This window comes from Pelophylax lessonae (genome assembly GCF_965119305.1).
Source record: "Pelophylax lessonae genome assembly, chromosome: 13".
Taxonomy (NCBI): Eukaryota; Metazoa; Chordata; class Amphibia; order Anura; family Ranidae; genus Pelophylax; species Pelophylax lessonae.
In genome coordinates this window covers 201750110-201771241 of record NC_138780.1, presented here as the reverse complement: position 1 = coordinate 201771241, position 21132 = coordinate 201750110, and the positions used below count along the sequence as shown (strand labels likewise).

The following is a 21132-nucleotide window of genomic DNA, read 5'->3' as shown; positions in this document are numbered from 1 at the left end:
TTATGTATATACTGTATATATCTATATATACATATATAGATATCTATATATATATATATATATATATATATATATATATCTATAGATAGATAGATAGATAGATAGATAGATAGATAGATAGATAGATAGATAGATAGATAGATAGATAGATAGATGTGTGTGTATATATATATATATATATATATATATATGTATATATACAGTATATATATATATATATATATACATACATACATACATACTTTAACTTATTTATAGTCATTTATTATATTATAATTTATGATTTTGTGTTTCAAACTTTATCATACCCGAGATGTTATAAAGAAGAACGCACAGTAAAAAATAAAATCATATGTAAATAGTTGGTTTGGGCTGCTCATTCTTAAGAATTACATGCAAAATAATGGTACCGCTTTCAGCACCTAAAATCGGAAAGAATCATACCGCCAGGGAGGTTAAGGGGTTAAAACCTTCCGGAGCTGAAGTGGGTAATAAATAGTATACCAGCCCTATATTTCATGCATTTATTAGTCCCTGTATGTTATAACTACTCTAGGCCTGCTTTCTTTTCCAGGAGCCAGACTTTCACTGCAGTGAGCCATGATTGTCTTTGCGGTTTTCCTCGTTCTTGGGTATAATTTGGTCCAGGGTCAGTTCCCACGAGCCTGCACCACAGATGATGCAATTCAGACAAAAACCTGCTGCCCCCTTTGGAAAGACGGCACCCAATGTGGCTCCAAGTCATTCCGTGGCAAATGCCGTAACAAAGTTGTGATTACTCCCTTTGCAGCCGGTAAAGTGATCCAGTATGATGATGACCGCCTGAACTGGCCAAAGTATTACTATAACAAAACCTGCGAATGTACCGGAGACTACAGAGGCTACGACTGCGGTGACTGTAAGTACGGGTATTTTGGTGAAAAATGTGACCGTAAAAACAATGTTACGCGGAAGGAAATTCGAGAACTTTCTTTGCTTGAAAGGAAAAGATTCTTCAGCTACCTCTCGCTGGCTAAAACCACAAAAAGTCAAAACTTTGTTGTCCTGTACACCGGAGACCGCCATCATAAGGACACATACCGCTTTACTGATGCCACCATCTATGATGTGTTTTCCTGGATCCATTACTACTCCATAAAACCACTTCTGTTAGATGGGGACTTTGTTACGTCCAGAAATTATGCCCATCAAGGTCCGGCTTTTCCCAGTTGGCATCGGCTGGGCCTCCTCTTCCTGGAGAGACAAATTCAGCTCTTGACGGGGGATGAGAATTTTGCCATTCCTTATTACGACTGGCGAGGAGAGAAAAACTGCTCAATCTGCACCGATGACTTCCTCGGGGATAATGATGTGCAAGGCTTTCTCAGTACCTACTCCCATTTTGCCTCTTGGAAGGTAAGTGGGAAGCTGTCAGGTTTGTACCGTTCTGCAAGGTTCTGTTACAGGAGCTTTCCTTCATTTAGCTGGCATGACTACACTTTCACCAGACAGGGAGTGATAGAAAAACAGTAATACAGACATGGAAAATTAAAAGCTGATCAAGACCTGGCCTTCATCTCTCCAAAAGAATCTGCTTGTGGTGCTGTTGAATTTTTGTCCTCACTGCAGGTCTTGTAAAATATTGTCACCATGACCATTAGCAAAAGAGACATTCATATCTGCATTGCTTTCTCAACTTCTGCAAAGAAAAATGTAGCACTGCCCCCTAGGGAGGTGCTGAAAATTGCACTTTCTGGATTCCCCTGGGTTACCCGTAGCAACAGTCTATGGAACTTATCACTTTAAATCCTTGGCTCATAAAATGAACAGTCCAGTGGATTTGGTTTTTGTGTTTTATTTTAGAACTGGGATGGGAGAAGGGATGAGTGGGATACTCCAACCATGAACTATGCACAACTTGAGGACAACTAGCTGTAGTGTGTGCGGCACCTTGCCACTGAAGTGAAGATGGGAATATGATCCTGTGATAATTTCTCTTTAGGGTCCTAGCTTGGCACCCCCTTTCTCACTTGCTGTGTGTGCTAGCTCCTGTCCACTGACCCTCACCGGAGCGGTCCCCTTCCTGGGCAGACCCCTGGCAAGCTTCCCGGTACTCACGGACACTGTTTGTCCCAAGGTTGCTCTGCCTTCAGTTCCGCTTGTCAGCATCCACTGGACCTCCTGTCTCAGCACCACACTTCTGGTCCACTAGACCAATGATCCTCAACTCCGGTCCTCAGGGCCCACTAATAGGCCAGATTTTAGGTATTACCTTGGGGAGATGCAGACTAGACTACTGCAATCACTGAGCAGCAAATTATATCACCTGGGATGTATTTCAGTTATCTTGCAAACCTGGCCTGTTAGTGGGCCCTGAGGACCAGGGTTGAGGACTACTGCACTAGACCGACCGCCTGTGACCACCTTCCATACAAACAGGAGGAGAGACAGCCGTCACCCTCCTCCTGGGACCTGGCTACCCGCCCAAAGACACCCTGTTACATGTGCCCGTGGCTTTTATAACATATCCCAGGACGGACCACTGTTGTGCCAACCCACTGGGATAGTCATAAAAGCCTGTGTGTTACTGGCTGTGTTTCCTCCACTGTCCAACAGGCTCCCCTATTGGATACAGTGGGGACACTCCCTCAGACCAGATGAATCACACATGGACACATGTAACAGACAAAACTAACAATCAGGCTCCCCTGATAAGCAGATGGATCTGCTAAGCTTTTATCCACCTAGCACCTACCTAGGAGGGTGCTACAATTACATTAATATATTGCCCCCATAAGGACTGACAGATTTCACACCTGCGGGTCCCTCTGAGTTACTAACAGCAACCTAGACATGAACAGTTTCTCACTTTTCCTCCTTGGCTCGCTCCAATGATAAGTCCAGGGGTATTTGGTTGTTTTGTGTTTTATTATAAATTAGGGATAGGAAAAGGGAATGGTGGGATACTCCGAATTAACTATTCACAATGTTGAAGGACTTCTATCTTCATGTACAGCCAGGCTGTTGATTTACCCTGCCACTAAAGGTGAGTTTGAATTAAGTCTCCTTCCTAAGACGACTTGGTGAACTTTTGATTATCTTCAGGACATTCTCTTCAGCATCCTCTCTCTCTCTTTATTGCTGACACCCATCCTCTGACTATCCTACATGTGGGGTGGCCCCCCTCAGGTCAGGCCCCTTGACACGAGTCCCTGTACTCACGATACTGTTTTTCCAGGGTCTCCGGTGTCTCCCCTTCAGTCAGCTCTCCTGAACCTCTGGGTTTCAGCTCTTCTCATCCATTCCTCTGGCCCTCAGAATGACCTCCTGCGACCACGTGCCACTGCTACAGAGGAGGAGACAGCCGCCCCCTCCCTCCGGGACTCTGCTCTCCAGCCAAAGACCCCGCAGCACATGTGCTCCTGGCTTTTATATAGTATCCCAGAATGCACTGAGGCGATCTGCCACTGCCAATCTCCAGGACTGTATCAAAACCTATGCATCCATTCGTCAGGTTTCCTCCCACTGTCCAACATGCCTCCCTATTGGACCAGTGCGAAACACTCTCTAGACACAGTGAATCGCATACTGAGCACAATGAACAGACCTTACTAACCGATCCTGCTCTCTGGTAGGCAATATAGAGAACAATATAGATTTACCTGCAGCCGCTCTTGTAAGTGGACAGAGCCAAAAACTATACTCTCTCACTAGCACTCGTATTTAATGAACCTTTAAGACTCTTCCATTGCTAGTGCAATTTGGCCCCACCCATCCACCATTTAATGTGGTCGGGGGAGGGGTCGTGGTTAAGTTCCTGCCACCTCCGGCTCTGGTACCCTGCTCTCCGGTAACTAGTAAACACAGAAGCCCAGCTTTTCAGGTTACAAGTGACAGCTTGCTTTCCAGTGGCTACCACAGATCTCATCTTCTGTGCGGCTCTCAAAGAGTGCAAGGAGATGCAGGTGATCCAGGTGCCAGAGGTGGGGGACTCGAGTCACATGACTTGACTTAAGTCAGACTTAAGTCACCAGTTTGAGGACTTGAGACTTGCTTGACTAAAATTAATAAAAGACTCGACTTGACTTTGACTTGGTATTCATGACTTGAGACTTGACTTTGACTTGAGACATATGACTCGAAATTACTTTACTTTTTTAAGTTATTAAATATTTGCATTTTCTCAAGATGTGTTAAAGCAAAATGAATGTGCCTGTTATGTTTCTGACACCACAGTCACGTAAAACACCTCAGTGTGTTCTGGTTTTTAGGACACTGGCTGTTTAACAATGGAAATACTTAACATGTTTTTAGTGACCGTGGTGTTGAAACATGACCGGACGAAGGATTTTGAGCATTGAAAGTATTTCTTTAATATGCCAAGAAAAAAGCACTAAGCAGTTTTGTTAATGTTGAAAATAAAACAAAACCTTTTCTGACCACTGACTTTTAACTGATTTAAAGGTGAAAATTGGGGTAGATCAGTATTTTGACTTGATTTGTGACTTGACCAAAATAAATGACTTGACTTGCTTGACTTCTAGCAGGGACTCGACTTGACCTGCTTGCTTTTCGCCAGAGTAACTTGGGACTTGCTTGAGACTTGAAGGTTAAGACTTGAGACTTGCTTGTGACTTGCACATGTATGACTTACTCCCATGTCTGCCAGGTGCAGTGCAGTCATGGGCTTTAGAGGAGCATCCTCCAGTAGGGCTCATGATCCTTCTGGAATCCCTGCTGGGATGCCGACTCCCCCACTGGATGATCTCGCAGCAGAGAGGCATCGCACCCCTGAACTGTGCACATAATAAACTTCTCGTATTTAATGCATTTTTAAGACCTTCCCACTGCTAATGAAATTTGGCCACACCCATATTTAATGTGGTCGGGAGGGGGCGTGGTTGAGTTCCTGCACTCTCTGAGGAAAAAAGCCCTGCCAAAATCTAAGTCTTTCCATAAGGGTTAAGGCTGTTAAGAATCAAAGAGGCATGGCCAACTTATGGACTGGGATGTCCGAAAAGCTCCTAGGTGTCAAGGTCAGGTGTCCACAAAATATGGCCACAATTTTTATCTCCCTAAAAGCTATCATGTGTGCATTAGAGTTTGTTCACAGCTCACCCATCCTCCTGTTTCCTTGCCAAATCACATGCACAGATGACGCTGCTGACGCCCATTCCCAGGTAGGCAAAATGAAGGGTCCAGGGTTCTGTATCCAATGATGAATTAATGGGCTTTTTTTCGAAACAAGATATAATAATGTTGCACTTTAGACTACCATGCTAGATAATATTGATTAAACTACAGTTATTTCTTCTGTTTCTGTTTCCTGCTACAGTCTTGCATTGCTCCACCTTGTAACTCTGCATTCACCTTATCTATGGGATCCATCTAGAAGCTGGAAGTAGTAGACACTGCTACTACACCTCCACTCCAGTGATCTCCACTAGCTTTCAGGTCTCGTACTGACCGGCTCACTTGCTACATTGTAAATGCAGGAGGTTGCCTAATTTACATTTTCTCAATAAATGCAAAGCATTCTGATTTGACAAGGTGAAGACAATTTGACAACACTGAAGAAATTACACTTTGTTACAATGTAAAGTAGTGAGTGTACAGCTTGTATAAAATAACAGTGTAAATTTGCTGTCCCCTCAAAATAACTCAACACACAGCCATTAATGTCTAAACCGCTGGCAACAAAAGTGAGTACACCCCTAAGTGAAAATGTCCAAATTGGGCCCAAAGTGTCAATATTTTGTGTAGCCACCATTATTTTCCAGTACTGCCTCTTGGGCATGGAGGTCACCAGAGCATCACAGGTTGCCACTGGAGTCCTCTTCCACTCCTCCATGACGACATCACTGACCTCCTCCACCTTCCATTTAAAGATGCCACACAGATGCTCAATAGGGTTTAGGTCTGGAGACATGCTTGGCCAGTCAACCACCTTTACCCTCAGTTTTATTAGCAATGCAGTGCTAGTTTTGAAGGTGAGTTTGGGGTCGTTATCATGTTGGAATACTGCCCTGCAACCCAGTCTCCGAAGGGATGGGATCATGCTCTGCTTCAGTATGTCACAGTACATGTTCGCACTCATGGTTCCCTCAATGGAACTGTAGCTCCTGTGAGGTTGATTAGCTCGGTGGCGGGCGTGGATGACCCCTTGGGGGGATTCGTTATACAGGGAGATAGCCGAGAAGTGGTTGCAAACAACAGTTTGGTTTATTCTTGCAATTTTCTTCACCAGACTGCAAGCGTCAAAAACATCCAAAATAAAATAAAACACAAAATAAATCCTTGCCACTGTGGGCGGCTACCTTCTCACACACAGGAACCTAAGGAAGTCTGTCCCCAACCTACTGTTGGGCAGACTTGGCTGATCATACAGCAGACTCTCAATAGTCCATTTATTATCTCTTCACATAGAGAATGTCCCTTGGTTTCTTTTCACACAGCACATGTTCATTGGACTTTCCTTTCACATAGAAAACATCCATTGGTTTTTCTCTTCACACTCTTCACATAGAAATAGTTCATTTTCTCACCTTGAGAAGTCTTCACACTTTTTATCCTCCTCAGCGCACATCGCTCCAGGAGGTCTTCCCCATGCTCACACAGCTTCAGGGGGCACACATCTGACTGTCCTCCTCTCCCCAGCTCACACAGTGCCAGGAGGCAGCAATCCTTCTCCCATGCTCACACAGCGTCGGGAGGCACACATCTGACTGTCCTCCTCTCCCCAGCTCACACAGCGTCAGGAGGCAGCAATCCTGAGACTTCATTTGGACAAATTATAGAGGCCTTAACTTCCTCATTCTGAACAGCTGAAGGCCTTTCAACTTCCTTAAGCCGTCCTGGCTACCTTTGCAGCCGACACCCTATAGTAATTGGTGAATTTTCTAAATCAGGTGGAAATGTATCTCCTGTCTGTGACTACATCCAGGCTGTCACACATTTCTTCAAAGTGACCCCTGTTCATTTTTCCAGCGACATCATCAACTTTCCTTCCACCAACATATGGGTCAACAGCAACAACACAGTCTATTACAGGTTTCTTCAATGCACTTTCTGCTATTGTACTACTTTTCCCTTGTAGCTCCATTAGTATTTCCTTGATTTGGTTTAATTGCATATCTGCTGAACTATTTGACCGCTCAAGGTCACCTAGTTCCTTTTCTTTATCTGAACTCCACATGGAATGTATCTCAAGATCACGATCAAACTTCTGCCACCTGTCTTTCAGCAATTCCATTTTGGAAATATTCCCTGAAAGGCAGTTATTCATTTGCTTCACGTTTTCACCAACACCCTTAGTTTTCTCCACTAGGTGGTGTTTGCTTTTTTCTCCAAGTTTTATATCACTTGCCTTAGTTTTCTCTACTGGGTTTTCAGCCTGAACTGAGAAATCATCACATTTCTTACACAGCTCCTTTGTTTGCTGAAGTTCTAATGATACATTTTCCAGTGCTTGAAGTTTTTGAAGGAAATGTTTATTCCAGAGGGGTGATTCAAGCAACATGTCAAATTTCTGATGCCCACTAAGGACAGACCCCACAACACTGATCCTTTTATAAACTGCATAAGGCACACTATCCCCTCTTTGGGACAGATCCTCTGTTGCCTGTAATTCCAACTGAATCTTCATCTCTTCTACTTGCTGTTCTAAGGCTCGCTTAAACTTTTCTAGCTCCTGAACGCTTTTCACAACATCATCCTTGGAGCTGACCAAATCTTCCATTTCTGCACACAGCTGTTTGTTAACTCTTTCTAGTTCAACCTTACACTCTAGAGCTTCCTCCAAGGAGCGAGCCAAGAACAGGGCTTTGCTCTCTTTATCACGCGCCTCGCGTTCTTCTGCATATTTTGCAGACACAGTCTTCTCCTCACCAAGCATCTGATCAAACTTCTTTTTCACATCTTCCACATTCTCTAATGAACCAACGCTTTCTTCCATGCGTTTTTTCATATCCGCTATCTGAGCTTGCAATGTTGTGACTTGCTCTGATAGGTTTTTCTTGGCTTCCTCCTCCTCTTTTAATTGTTCCAGGACGCCATTTTTCTCAACTTCCATTTGTTTTAGTTTTGTGCTAAAACTCAGCCTTTGACACCTCTCTTCCTGTAAGAGTTCCTGAGTGTCTTGCAGCTGCGATTCCAAGATAGAGAAATCTTTGGCAATTTCTCTAGATTTGCTGTCTGCTTGAGAAAACTGATTTGTGACATTGTCCAACTCAACCTGCAGTCGGTTTGCCTTCTCTGACAGCTTAGCACACATTCGGTCACCTTCTGACACCTTGACTTGCGATTCCTGCAGCTGTGCCTCTACTTTTTTTCTCTTGTGTTCAGAATCTCCTTTTCCCTGCATAAGAGCCTTCCCCTTATTGGCTAGTTTCTGGGAATGAGAATGTAAATCTGCCACACAGGCTTCTTTATTCTTTAGCTGCTGCTGAACACGTTGGGCTTCATCTCTCCAACTCTCACAGTCCGTACGTAATTCATCTACCACATTGCTCAAAGTGGTGAGCTCATACACAGTACTCAGTAATTTAGCCTCTCTCTCACTTTTCTCCTTGTAGCTGAGAGACAATGTCGTTTTCAGAGCAACATTCTGTTCCTGCACATCCTGCAGGTCTATTTTTGTAGCTTCCAAAGACTGAAGACTTTTTTTCAGCTGATTACGCAACTCCAACATATCAGCCATACTTTGCTTCTGCAAATTCTGAATTTCAATTTCCTTTTCCATGAGGATGGTATCTTTCTCCATTATAATCTCTCTACGTTTTTGTAACTCAGAAAAAAGAAGAGCAGTGGATTCTTCCCACTGTAACACCTGAGCCTGCAAGTTTCTATGCTCCATCCTAAGCAACTCCAGGGCGTGTTCCTTTTCTTCAATTTTCCGTTGCAAGGCATCCAGCTCAGCCTTGCACACATACTCGGTTTCCTCCAAACCGATGGCCTCCATTTGCTGCTGGCGTCTCTGTTTCCAGCCTGCCATGCTCTCTTGATGAGCCTTTTGTTGAGCTGCAAAGCTCCGCTGAAAATCCACATTTGCCTCAGTGTTGCTAGGGACAACAACCTTTCTCTTTAGCAGACTCTGTTCAGGCATGGATGGGGCTCGTTCAAACGGTAGCATCCCCCCCATCCATAGAATCCGGTCTCTCATTTCAGCTATCTTTGCATCTTTCAGGCGCTTTGACCGCCCCATCTTCAATTACTCCACAATATATTTTTCACAGTCCAGCAAAAATTTTGAGACCACTGTCTCTTTAAAGCAAGTAGCTTTTCTCTCAATTTTTCACAGTCCAGCAAAAATTTTTGAGACCACTGTCTCTTTAAAACAAGTAGTTTTTCTCTCTTTCAGGATCTTCTCTCCTGCACACACAGATTGTGCAATCTCATGCAAACAAAGTTCATAGAACAGATGCACTTCTTTGCAGGGATCTCTGTTTCTGCCCAATGCATACCTCCACCATATGTGAGGTTGATTAGCTCGGTGGCGGGCGTGGATGACCCCTTGGGGGGATTCGTTACACAGGGAGATAGCCGAGAAGTGGTTGCAAACAACAGTTTGGTTTATTCATGCAATTTTCTTCACCAGACTGCAAGCGTCAAAAACATCCAAAATAAAATAAAACAAAAAATAAATCCTTGCCACTGTGGGCGGCTACCTTCTCACACACAGGAACCTATCTAAGGAAGTCTGTCCCCAACCTACTGTTGGGCAGACTTGGCTGATCATACAGCAGACTCTCAATAGTCCATTTATTATCTCTTCACATAGAGAATGTCCCTTGGTTTCTTTTCACACAGCACATGTTCATTGGACTTTCCTTTCACATAGAAAACATCCATTGGTTTTTCTCTTCACACTCTTCACATAGAAATAGTTCATTTTCTCACCTTGAGAAGTCTTCACACTTTTTACCCTCCTCAGCGCACATCGCTCCAGGAGGTCTTCCCCAGCTCACACAGCTTCAGGGGGCACACATCTGACTGTCCTCCTCTCCCCAGCTCACACAGCATCAGGAGGCAGCAATCCTTCTCCCATGCTCACACAGCGTCGGGAGGCACACATCTGACTGTCCTCCTCTCCCCAGCTCACACAGCGTCAGGAGGCAGCAATCCTTAGACTTCCTTTGGACAAATTATAGAGGCCTTAACTTCCTCATTCTGAACAGCTGAAGGCCTTTCAATTTCCTTAAGCCGCCCTGGCTACCTTTGCAGCTGACACCCTATAGTAATTGGTGAATTTTCTAAACCAGGTGGAAATGTATCTCCTGTCTGTGACTACATCCACAGATTTACCTGACTTCCTGTCACACTCCCCAGTGTCGGCAGCACTCATGCAGCCCCAGACCATGACACTCCCACCACCATGCTTTACTGTAGGCAAAACACACTTGTCTTTGTACTCCTCACCTGGTTGCCGCCACACACGCTTGACACCATCTGAACCAAATAAGTTTATCTTGGTCTCATCAGACCACAGGACATGGTTCCAGTAATCCATGTCCTTAGTCTGCTTGTCTTCAGCAAACTGTGTGCAGGCTTTCTTATGCATCATCTTTAGAAGAGGCTTCCTTCTGGGACAACAGCCATGCAGACCAATTTGATAGAATGTGTGTGGCATATGGTCTGAGCACTGACAGGCTGACCCCCCACTCCTTCAACCTCCACAGCAATGCTGGCAGCACTCATATGTCTATTTCCCAAAGACAAACTCTAGATATGACGCTGAGCAGATGCACTCAACGTCTTTGGTCCACCATGGCGAGGCTTGTTCTGAGTGGAACCTGTACTGGTAAAGTGCTGTATGGTCTTGGCCACAGTGCTGCAGCTCAGTTTAAGGGTGTTGGCAATCTTCTTATAGCCTAGGCCATGTTTATGTAGAGCAACAATTTTTTTTTCAGATCCTCAGAGAGTTCTTTGCCATGAGGTGCCAAACTGAACTTCCAGTGACCAGTATGAGAGAGTGAGAGCGATAACACCAAATTTAACACACCTGCTCACTCACTACTTTATATTGTAGCAAAGTGTAATTTCTTCAGAATTGTCACATGAAAAGGTATAATAAAATATTTACAGAAACGTGAGGGGTGTACTCACTTTTGTCAGATACTGTATACGTAGATATACACAGGTATTAGAATACAACAAAAAAATGTGAATAGTTCAAAATTCATCTCTCTACTAACAATGCTCTCTGTGTTTTCCTTAGACTATGTGCAGTGGGTACAACTATATTGATGCATACTGCCTGAGTGCTACTGACCAGAATCAAATGGAAAAACTGCACCGGAAGCCTGGAGCTGATCCTGATGTCACTGCGTTCCCCACCTTCAAAGATGTAGAGGACACTCTGAAATGGGAAGACTTTGACCAACCTCCCTACTACAGAACCTCAAAGAAAAGCTTCCGTAATGCCTTAGAAGGTGGGCAAGCAGTATTTTATTTATTTTTTTTTGCTTTTTCAATAAGATGTTGGCTTTTTGTTTCAATACTACTGTGGAGATTTCAAATTATTTCCTGTCTTGGAGACGCAATGGGGGTGATTTACTAAAACTGGAGAGTGCAAAATCTGGTGCAGCTGTGCATGGTAGCAAATCAGCTCCTAACTTCAGCTTGTTCAATTAAGCTTTAAAAAAAAAAAAAACTGAAAGCTGATTGGTTTCTTTAGTGGTCCTGGTTGGTTTCTATGCAGAGCTATACCAGATTTTGCACTCTCCAGTTTTAGTAAATCATCTCTAGAGGTGGGCAAAGAGTTAGAGCCAAGCATAAGCTCAGCTTGAACTTCACCCGTTCAACCCTCCAGTGAACATCCAAATTTTCAGGTAGATCGGCGGGATGCTCGCCCACAGAGCTCCCCACCATGCACAGCCCGCATCACAGTGCTTTTTAGAGTCCTAATTGGACGAAGCCTTGTACTTGACCAGCGCTTCACCAATTAGCACTATCAGAGCCCTGACTGGACAAAGCGATGATTACTTTATCCAATCACAGCTCAGTACTCATAGGCCCATGCCACACTTTTAAAGCTAACTTCCCATAGCCAGCTCTTACAGTGTGTTGGAGTGGAGCTTGTTTTGCTACTAAAAGTGTGTTCACTTAACCTTCCAAGCGGTATTCCCAGGCGTGACTCGGGGTTAGATTTTAGAGCCAAAAGCGGTAACCCCGAGCCACACTCGGGGTACCGCTAGGAAGATCGCTGGATCCTGGTGGAGGTTTTACTTACCTTTTCTCCAGGATCCAGCGAAGAATGCGGGCGGTATGCGGCGGCGGATCTTCCTCCCGATCCTCTCCGTGCCCCGGCTTCCATCTCCGGGGACGTGACGTTCGCAGGGGGGTGGAACCGGCGGCAAATTCAAATGTAAAACACACCAAACACACTGATACCATTCAAAATAAAAAAAATTCACATTACATTGCCCCCCAGTGCCATTTCCTGCAGTTTTACTGTACTTTTTATGTATATATATATATATATATATATATATATTGTGGGAGATTTAGCTCGGTGGCGGGTATGGATGACCTCTTGAGGGGGTTTGTTACACAGGGAGATAGCCGAGAAGTGGTTGCAAACAGTTTGGTTTATTCATGCAATTTTCTTCACCAGACTGCAAGCGTCAAAAACATCAAAATAAAATAAAACACAAAATAAATCCTTGCCACTGTGGGCGGCTACCTTCACACATACAGGAACCTACCTACGGAGTCTGTCTCCAACCTACTGTTGGGCAAACTTTGCTGATCCTACAGCAGACACTCAATAGTCCATGTTTTTTCTCTTCACACAACAAATGTCCATTTAACATGTCCCTTTTCTCTTCACATAGAACACATTCCTTTGTTTGTCTCTTCACATAGCAACCATTCCTTTGCTTGTCTCTTCACATAGCAAACAGTTCATTTATTTCTTTTCACACAGAAATAGTCCAGACCTCACCTTGAGTAGTCTTCACACTTTTTACCCTCCTCAGCGCACATCGCTCCAGGAGGTCTTCCCCTCCTATGCTCACCCAGCTTCAGGGGGCACCCATCTGACTGTCCTCCGCTACCCACACGGCGTCAGGAGGCAGCAATCCTTCTCCCAGGCTCTCACAGCGTCGGGAGGCACACATCTGACTGTCCTCCTCTCCCCAGCCCACATGGCGTCAGGAGGCAGCAATCAATCGACTTCCTCTGGACCAATTATAGAGGCCTTAATTTCCTCATTCTAAATAGCTGAAGTTCAACTTCCTCTAAACCTTCCTGCTGGCTACCTTTGCAGCAGACACCCTTTAGTAATTGGTGAATTTTCTAAACCAGGTGGAAATGTATCTCCTGTCTGTGACTTCATCCACAGATTTACCTGACTTCCTGTCACAATATATACATATATACATATATATATATGTATATATATATATATATATATGTATATATATATATATATATATATATATATATATACGTAATTCTTGTGAATGAGCAGCCCAAACCAACTGTATACATTATATATATATATATATATATATATATATACACATATATATATATATATATATATATATATATATATATAATATATGTATATATATATATATATATATAATTTATATAATAAATGTATACAGTTGGTTTGGGCTGCTCATTCACAAGAATTACATGCAAAATAATGGTACCGCTTTCAGCACCTAAAATCCAAAAGAATTACATTGTGGAGCTGTTATCTCCCAGCACCCTTCCCACAGCTCAGCTGTCTGGGCCTTTTTCAGCTCATGTGCAGCCAATCGCACTGTTGCAATTTACAATCTCTGCCACAAGCAGATCAAGCGTGACAAAATCACCAGCCATTTGGGTACCACATGCTTGACAAGGCATTTAACCTCCTACCACTCGGTCTGTTGGCAAGAGCACCTGAAAGTCACACACAAGGGACCAAATTCTTCTTCTCCTCACTTCTTACCTCTCATGTGTAGCCCGGCTAATTCTTATGACCTCTCAGCAGCGTCCACTGACAGGGATGATGGTATAGCAAAGGGTGTCCCAGGTCCTTGCAACATGCCTGCCAGGACACACCACCAGCTGTAGACTATAGCCAGCAATTTTCTCTGCCTCATCTGCTGCAGCGCAAAAAAAAAAAATACACTCCCTGCCACCCTCATGCCCAGCGTCTAAATTCAAGCTTGTCAACATTGCTGGATTTACAGCTCCTGCCTTTCCATCTGGTTGATTTTGCCCTATTCCAGGAATTTTCAGAATGTGCTGTACCACAATGACAGGTTCCCAGTCGCTATTTCTTCTTACATAAGGCCATTCCAGCTCTGTACCATCATGTGGAAGGCAATGTTGTGGCATCGTTGGGTTGCTGACACGTGGTCTGGCAAGCATGGTCAGGGAGGATATTTTTAGTTCACAGCATACTGGGTAACTCTGCTTGCAACTAGGAAGGATGCAGGACAAGGCTCAGTGCTGCAGCTTGTTGTGCCGCCACCTCTCCATACAGCTAGTGGTGATGTTGAGAGATTTGTCAGCTTGACCCCTCTATGCCCTCCTCTGCTGGATTGTCCAATAAACCACCAGCCCCCCTGCCCCAAAGCACCCCCCCCATGTTGAGGGCATGTGGCCTGGTATGGTCCAGTGGGGGCGCTCGCTCGTCCTCCCCTTTCCTGACCTACCAGGCTGCATGCTCGAACAAGCATGCATTAGCATGGATTGCCGGCTTTTTTTCTTATGTAGCAGGATTCCTAGCTGTTTTGCTGGATATGGGTCCCCCTGGACCACCGGGTGCAACAAAAGTACCTTTGTGCATGTTCCTCCAAGTGTGAGCGCTGAGACAATGACCAGTCCAGTAACTTTGGGTTTTTTTGTATTTATTGAGAACTTGGATGGGAGAAGGGAATGAGTGGGATACTCATTTGGCTCAACTATGCACAATTTGCTAGGGACAACTGAAAACGCTTCTTGGCACTGACTTGACACTGGCTAGATGCCAGTCAATGCTGGTTGACGCTGGTTAACGCTGGCTTTCTGCCTCTTAACTCCAAACTGACCTTGGACTGCTTTCTCACATAAAGATGTCCTTGTATAGCTCCCTTAAGCACTCCTTTCTACTTGTGCTGCTGCTGCGCTGCTGAAAAACTTCAGGGCCCACACTGGCACCCTCTTTCTCTCACCTATCTTCAGGGTTTAAACACTGGCACCCCCTTTCTCTAAACCTTCTCCACAGGTTAGCTGGCTCCTGGATCCCCTTGACCTTCTGGAGTGGTTTCCTCTCCTAGGCAGACCCCTGGGCAGTCTCAAGTACTCACTATACTGTTTTTCCCTGAAACTTCTGCCTAGCAGCTCCACTTGGTCCACAGCACCCTGGATCCACTCTGCAGCTCAGATCAACCTTCGTCCTCTAGGCCAACTGCCCTGGGACACTCTCACTTGCGCTGACAGGAGGAGAGACAGCCGTCACCCTCCACCTGGGACTCTGCTTCCTGCCAAAGACACTGCGTCATGTGCTCCCCTCAGACTTATACCCCATCCCAGGATGCTTTCCTGAAAATTCTGCCCTCTGAGATAGATACAAGCCCTGGTGTGCTATTGCTTGGGTTTCCTCCACTGTCCAATAAGAGCCCTCATTGGACACAGTGGAGAGACTCCCCAGACTCAACAGACACCCTTAGAAGCACATGACAGCCTAACTAAATGATCAGGCCCTCCTGATTTGCAGACCGGGCCACCCATATGCTTCTTCCTAGCACCTACCTAGGAGGGTGCTACACTTACATTCAGCTGTCGGTGGAAAACCCGCTGACAGCTGATGAGTCATTTGTTGTTAAGGATGCGGTGGCCAGCTTCCCAGCCCGCTCCTTAGCAACCAAGTCAATTAGATAAATTACTGCAATAAATAATGCAGTAAATAACGATAAATGGAACAAACACTGCATTCGGTATTTAATGCAAAATTCTTAGTGAATTGCACTTTCAAAACTGATTTACCGCAAGCGTTATTGTACCGCATTTTTTTTTGGCCGTTTTTTTTTTTCTAACTCTTAGGGAATTGACTCCTTTTGACTTTTGATGACCATTTTGGCCCTTCTTGGCTTCTTGGGTGACCTCTGCTTATCAAGGGGGGTCCCCAGATTTGTTTGCTGAATTCAGGCCACTAGGCTCAATTATTGACCCACCTTGATGGTTTAAAGGTCTGAATCCAGCACCTCTCTTAAATCACCCCCCCTGATAATGACAAAGGCTCAAACTTCCCTACTCTGGCCAAAAATAAAATAAACCTTTAACTGAACTGTGATATATTGAGGAAAGGGCCCCACAGTAGAGTAATTCAAGATTGGCGTGCATGTACCAATCTGGATCTGTAAAGCCAGAGGATCCATAAAAACTGAATTTCAATGATATGTCACATGAGTTATTGCTATCTGGCCATTGCATTGTAGGGTTTTTTGCCAGTTCTATGTTGGCTTGTGGTACCAAATACATAAAGAAGTGTATCTGAGCACCACAAACTGAAAACACTAAAGAATAAATATTCAAAGCAAATCCATCCATTCATGTCTCCATGCTTTTACTTTGTGTTTATTCACTTTAAAGCCTCCCTGTCATAGCCTGGAGTCAGGCTCAGAGGCCAGTAGCTATAGCAGAGGAGCAGCACGCACTGGCAAGTGGGACAGATATTCACGCAGGTCACCCTGGCTGATGCCAAAAGTTCATCTGAGGTGTGGGGTCTGAGTATTAACTGGTCTCCACCAGAGCTCCTGATGGTGGAGATGGGCTTTGCTGTGTGTTAGTACCAGGTTGCGGTCATCAGAATTGTCCCACCAGGAGGTGAGCAATCCGGGGTCCAGTAGCAGATATAGCAGGTAGGAATCAAGCAGAAGCATAGCTGAGGAACAAGCCAAATGGTAGCGAAGATACAGACAGCAGATGGAGAGACAAAGCGAGATATTGGCTGGAGAAGGCACAATAATCTGACAACCAGGAAGTGCAGAGATATGGCTTAAATCAGGAAGTTCATGGGAGGAGCAAAGAGTTCAAGGTTCAAGACAAACAAGGAATTGTCCAGGGGACTGTCCAGCATTCCAAGTGGGGCAGCCAGCAGAGTCCTTGCCAGACACAGCAGAAATCCCAGGTTCAAGCCCAGGCCCTGACCCCCCCCCCCCCCCATTTGCCTTTCTAGCTATGGCCATCATGAGCAAGGGCTGGTTATTCATATAGTATTTACTTCCAGGAATCCATCTGCCCTTAGTTTAGGAGGGAAAGTCCCTCTTCAGAAGGAAAAATACCCATGAAGACTACTAGTATGATATAATTTTGGGCTAAGCCAAAAACCAGTAACTGAAGAAATGTAAAAAAAATAAATTAAAAAAAGTTTAACATAGGAAAATATATTTATTATACATTATATAATTATACGTTATAAATGTTATATTATATGTATTTATCTTTACTAAGGCTGGCAGCATAAGGATTAAAAATGATCAACGTTGACTTTTAGTTCCACTTATGATAGAAATTGGAGCTTGTAGGGAAAATTAACCAGGGACTATAATATTGTCTAAATGATCTTTGTAGGTTTCTTGAAACCATCAGATGGAGTAACACTGGAGCTCAACATGCATAACTTGGTCCATGTCTATTTCGGTGGGACGATGTCCGAGGTTCCGATCTCCTCCAATGATCCTATGTTTGTGCTTCACCATTGCTTTATTGACAAGTGAGTTTATCACTAAATCTGTTAAGGGGGGGCACTTGGATATCTGGGCCTCCTACTACAGCCTATGACATTTCCTATGACATTTCCAAGATGTCACATATTTATAATGCTACAGAAAATGAGACTGTAGACTTATTACAGGTGTGATTTAGAGGAGTCTGTTACATCAAAGGTGAGCAACTTACTAGATCTAAGCCTTCTACTGTGGTTTATGGCAGGGGTCCCCAAACTGCGGCCCGGAGGTTGGATGTGGCCCCTTTCTTGCCCTTATCTGGCCCTTGGGGCACTATTCCACCAACTGACATCAATGATGGGACACAATTCCCCCTACTGACACTATTTTCTGACATTTGCACCAATAATGAAGGGGCACTAATGTCGAGACACTTTCTGCTCTTGCTGGCCACAGTCTCCCCCCCCCCCCCCCAAAGCCTGTAAGACAGTAAACTGGCCCTCTGCCTACTCCTGGCCTATGGCGTCACAAAAGGTCACCTATAATCCAGTATTTGTAAAGTAGCTGTTAGTGTCCGCATGTCCGCGACAATATCGCAATCCTGCTGATCACCGCAATTACTAGTAAAAAATAAATAAAAATTAATAAAAAATATCCCATCGTTTGTAGACATTGTAACTTTTGCGCTAACCAATCAATACACTATTATTGGGATTTTTTTTTTTTACCAAAAACATGAAGCAGAAAACATAAATTGATGAAGAAATTATACTTTTTACAGTTTTTTTATTGGATATGTTTTATAACAGAAAGTAAAAAACTATTTTTTTTATTTTTCAAAATTATCTACAGCGCAAAAATAAAAACTGCAGCGGTGATCAAATGTAGATAGTATATACTGGTGGTATATCCCCCGTGCCAATGGGCCACAAATGTAAATGGGAAATGTGTTAAAGCGGAGTTCCGGCCTCTGAAGCGTTTTTAGATAAAAATACCCCCGGGACAGTCAGGGCTAGTACATTCCACAATGGATAGCCTCTGAACTGTCCAGGGTCGCACTTACCTTTTAGAAGAAATACTTACCTTGAAAATGTCTTATCCAGTGCTGCCATCTCAGCTGTGGGCAGCTGAAGCCAGCAAGGCCTCTTCTGCGTCCTCTTCGGTGAGGTTGGAGTCCCACAATGCGCCGGCACCGGCCCCGCTCGTCAGTTCCGGGGCAGGCGCGTCATCCCTGCACAGATTCTAGGCATGCCCAGAAGCTGTTTAGCAGGTAATGACGCGCCTGCACCAGAAGTGACGAGCGAGGCCGGTGCAGGCGCATTGATTCCTGGGAGCGATGATGTTCGGCTCCCAGGAGTCAATGCAAGCAGGAAGTGACGAGTGGGGCCGGTGCAGGCGCATTGATTCCTGGGAGCGATGACGTTCAGCTCCCAGGAGTCAATGCAAGCAAGAAGTGACGAGCGGGGCCGGTGCAAGCGCATTGATTCCTGGGAGACGAACATCATCGCTCCCAGGAATCAATGCGCCTGCACTGGCCCTGCTCGACTCTTCCGGTACAGGCACGTCATTCCCTGCTAAACAGCTTCTGGGCATGCCTAGAATCTGTGCAGGGATGACGTTCAGCTCCCAGGAGTCAATGCAAGCACGAAGTGACGGCGCAGGCCGCGGCCGCAGAGGGAGGTAGTGGAAGAAAGATATTTTCTTCAATAACCAGGTAAGTAAACCAAAAAAAAAAAATCGGGACTATCCATTTCTTTTTCAGGGGATTGTCAGCAAGCGGATGGCCCAAAGTTGTTTTTGAGGCCGGAACTCCGCTTTAACTGTGAAATGCAGCTGCGTTGATCAAATACCAGCAAGGGAAAGCTCTATTAGAGAGGAAAAAAGACATACATTTTATTTGTGTACAGAGTTGCACGACCGTCAGTTAAAGTAACACAGTACCGTATCGCAAAAAACAGCCTGGTCAGGAAGGGGGGGGGGGGGGGTAAATCTTCCGGGGTTAAAGGATGGCCTCTGCATCCTTTAAGTGTATGCTTAAAGTTTTAGGAAAAGTACTGTCATAGATTCTGGCTGTGTACATATTTTCACATGTCCATAAAATATTTGTAGGATCTTTGAGGAATGGATTCACAGACATAATGCAACTCCAGACACGTACCCCGAGAATGATGAACAAGGTCATGGTCCTGACGAGTGCTGCACTCCGTACTTCCCGTGTTACCGGAACAAAGACCTCCTACGCACCTCCGACAAATTTGGGTACATTTACTCGAAATACCAGGGGATGTAATGCTACATTGAAGCAAGTCTTGAGGTTGGGATCTGCTTTGTGTGATGGAAACCACTTCAAATAACCTTGTGGTCTCAGGACCACAATGAGATCTCATATCAAATCTGTCCAACAGATCCACCTCAAGATCCTCTATCTTGATTGTCAAGAGTAATCATATAAACCATAACCTAACTGAAAAATAAAAATTAAATAGCATTAATGGTGTGTTCATTTAATTGAAAATGCCACTTAACTGGTTCTGTCCAATAACTCCATAGCTTCAACACAGGTAAATATCTAGCCCTTAAGAAGCATGGAGGGCAGAAGTTCTGTTTTCACTTGCTACATCTTTATTTATTTATTTTTTTATTTATTTTTATGTGCTGGACAGAATTCAAGGTTCCTTTTTGTTGAGAATCGGGGCTCCAGCTTTGGAACTCTATAATGTTGGTCCGTGTGACCTTGTGAGGGTCGTAGGCTGGAGTCACCAGGTCAGCTCTTCAAGGGAAGAATTATACACATTAAAAATGTGATTCCAGACTTTATTGGTTACACTAGTATATTTGCCTACAAGGGAGGGAGGTGTCTGATGACCACGATGCCTTCTCGACAAAGTACAGTAGAACCAGAGGCATAACTAGAACCCTCAGGGCCCCGGTGCAAGAAACCACGAAGGGCCCCCCGGACCCCTGGCCAGGGCTCTTTCCACTGATCCTGGGGCCCTTTACTCTCGTTGCGGGGGGGCCTTTATTACAGTCCTGCAGAGGGACCCTTTAACAAGTCCTGCAGTGGGCCCCCTTCCTACCATCTTGGGGCCTCCCCCCGATGGTGGAATGCCAGGGCCTGGTCGCAAGTGTGACCTTTGCGATCCTGGAAGTTCACCCACTGGTGTCAGTAGTTTTCCTTTTTTGGTATTTTAATTGTATTATTTCTTATCATTTTATTCAATTTTTATACATTGTCACTGACTATGACTCTGTCCATTCAGAAAAGGAAGGAGCTGGTAAATTACATATTTACCGACCCCTTCCTGGTTCTCCATTGTGACACATCCCCTGCAGCATCCGGCAGGAGAGGGGGGAGCACAGTGGGGGGGGGGGACCAGGGGAGCACACAGGGGCCCAGGGACAGCAGAACACAAGTGAACTGGATAGGAGGAGTGGTGGGGGCAGCATACAGAGGAACCAATCTCCTCCATTTTCCTCCTGCAGCTACAGGAGCTGCCCCCCG

General features: G+C 44.7%; 1 protein-coding gene across 1 annotated transcript; it reads left to right on the top strand.

Annotated features, from left to right (window-relative positions):
- Positions 1-600: 600 nt before the first annotated feature.
- Positions 601-19920, top strand: LOC309569511 (tyrosinase-like; the record flags this gene model as incomplete). The annotated part of the gene is made up of 4 exons (XM_082275377.1): positions 601-1395; positions 11195-11408; positions 17536-17677; positions 19740-19920. The coding sequence occupies 4 exons, from the start codon at positions 601-603 to the stop codon at positions 19918-19920; spliced, it is 1332 nt and encodes a 443-aa protein (XP_082131503.1).
- Between the last annotated feature and the right edge of the window lie 1212 nt (positions 19921-21132).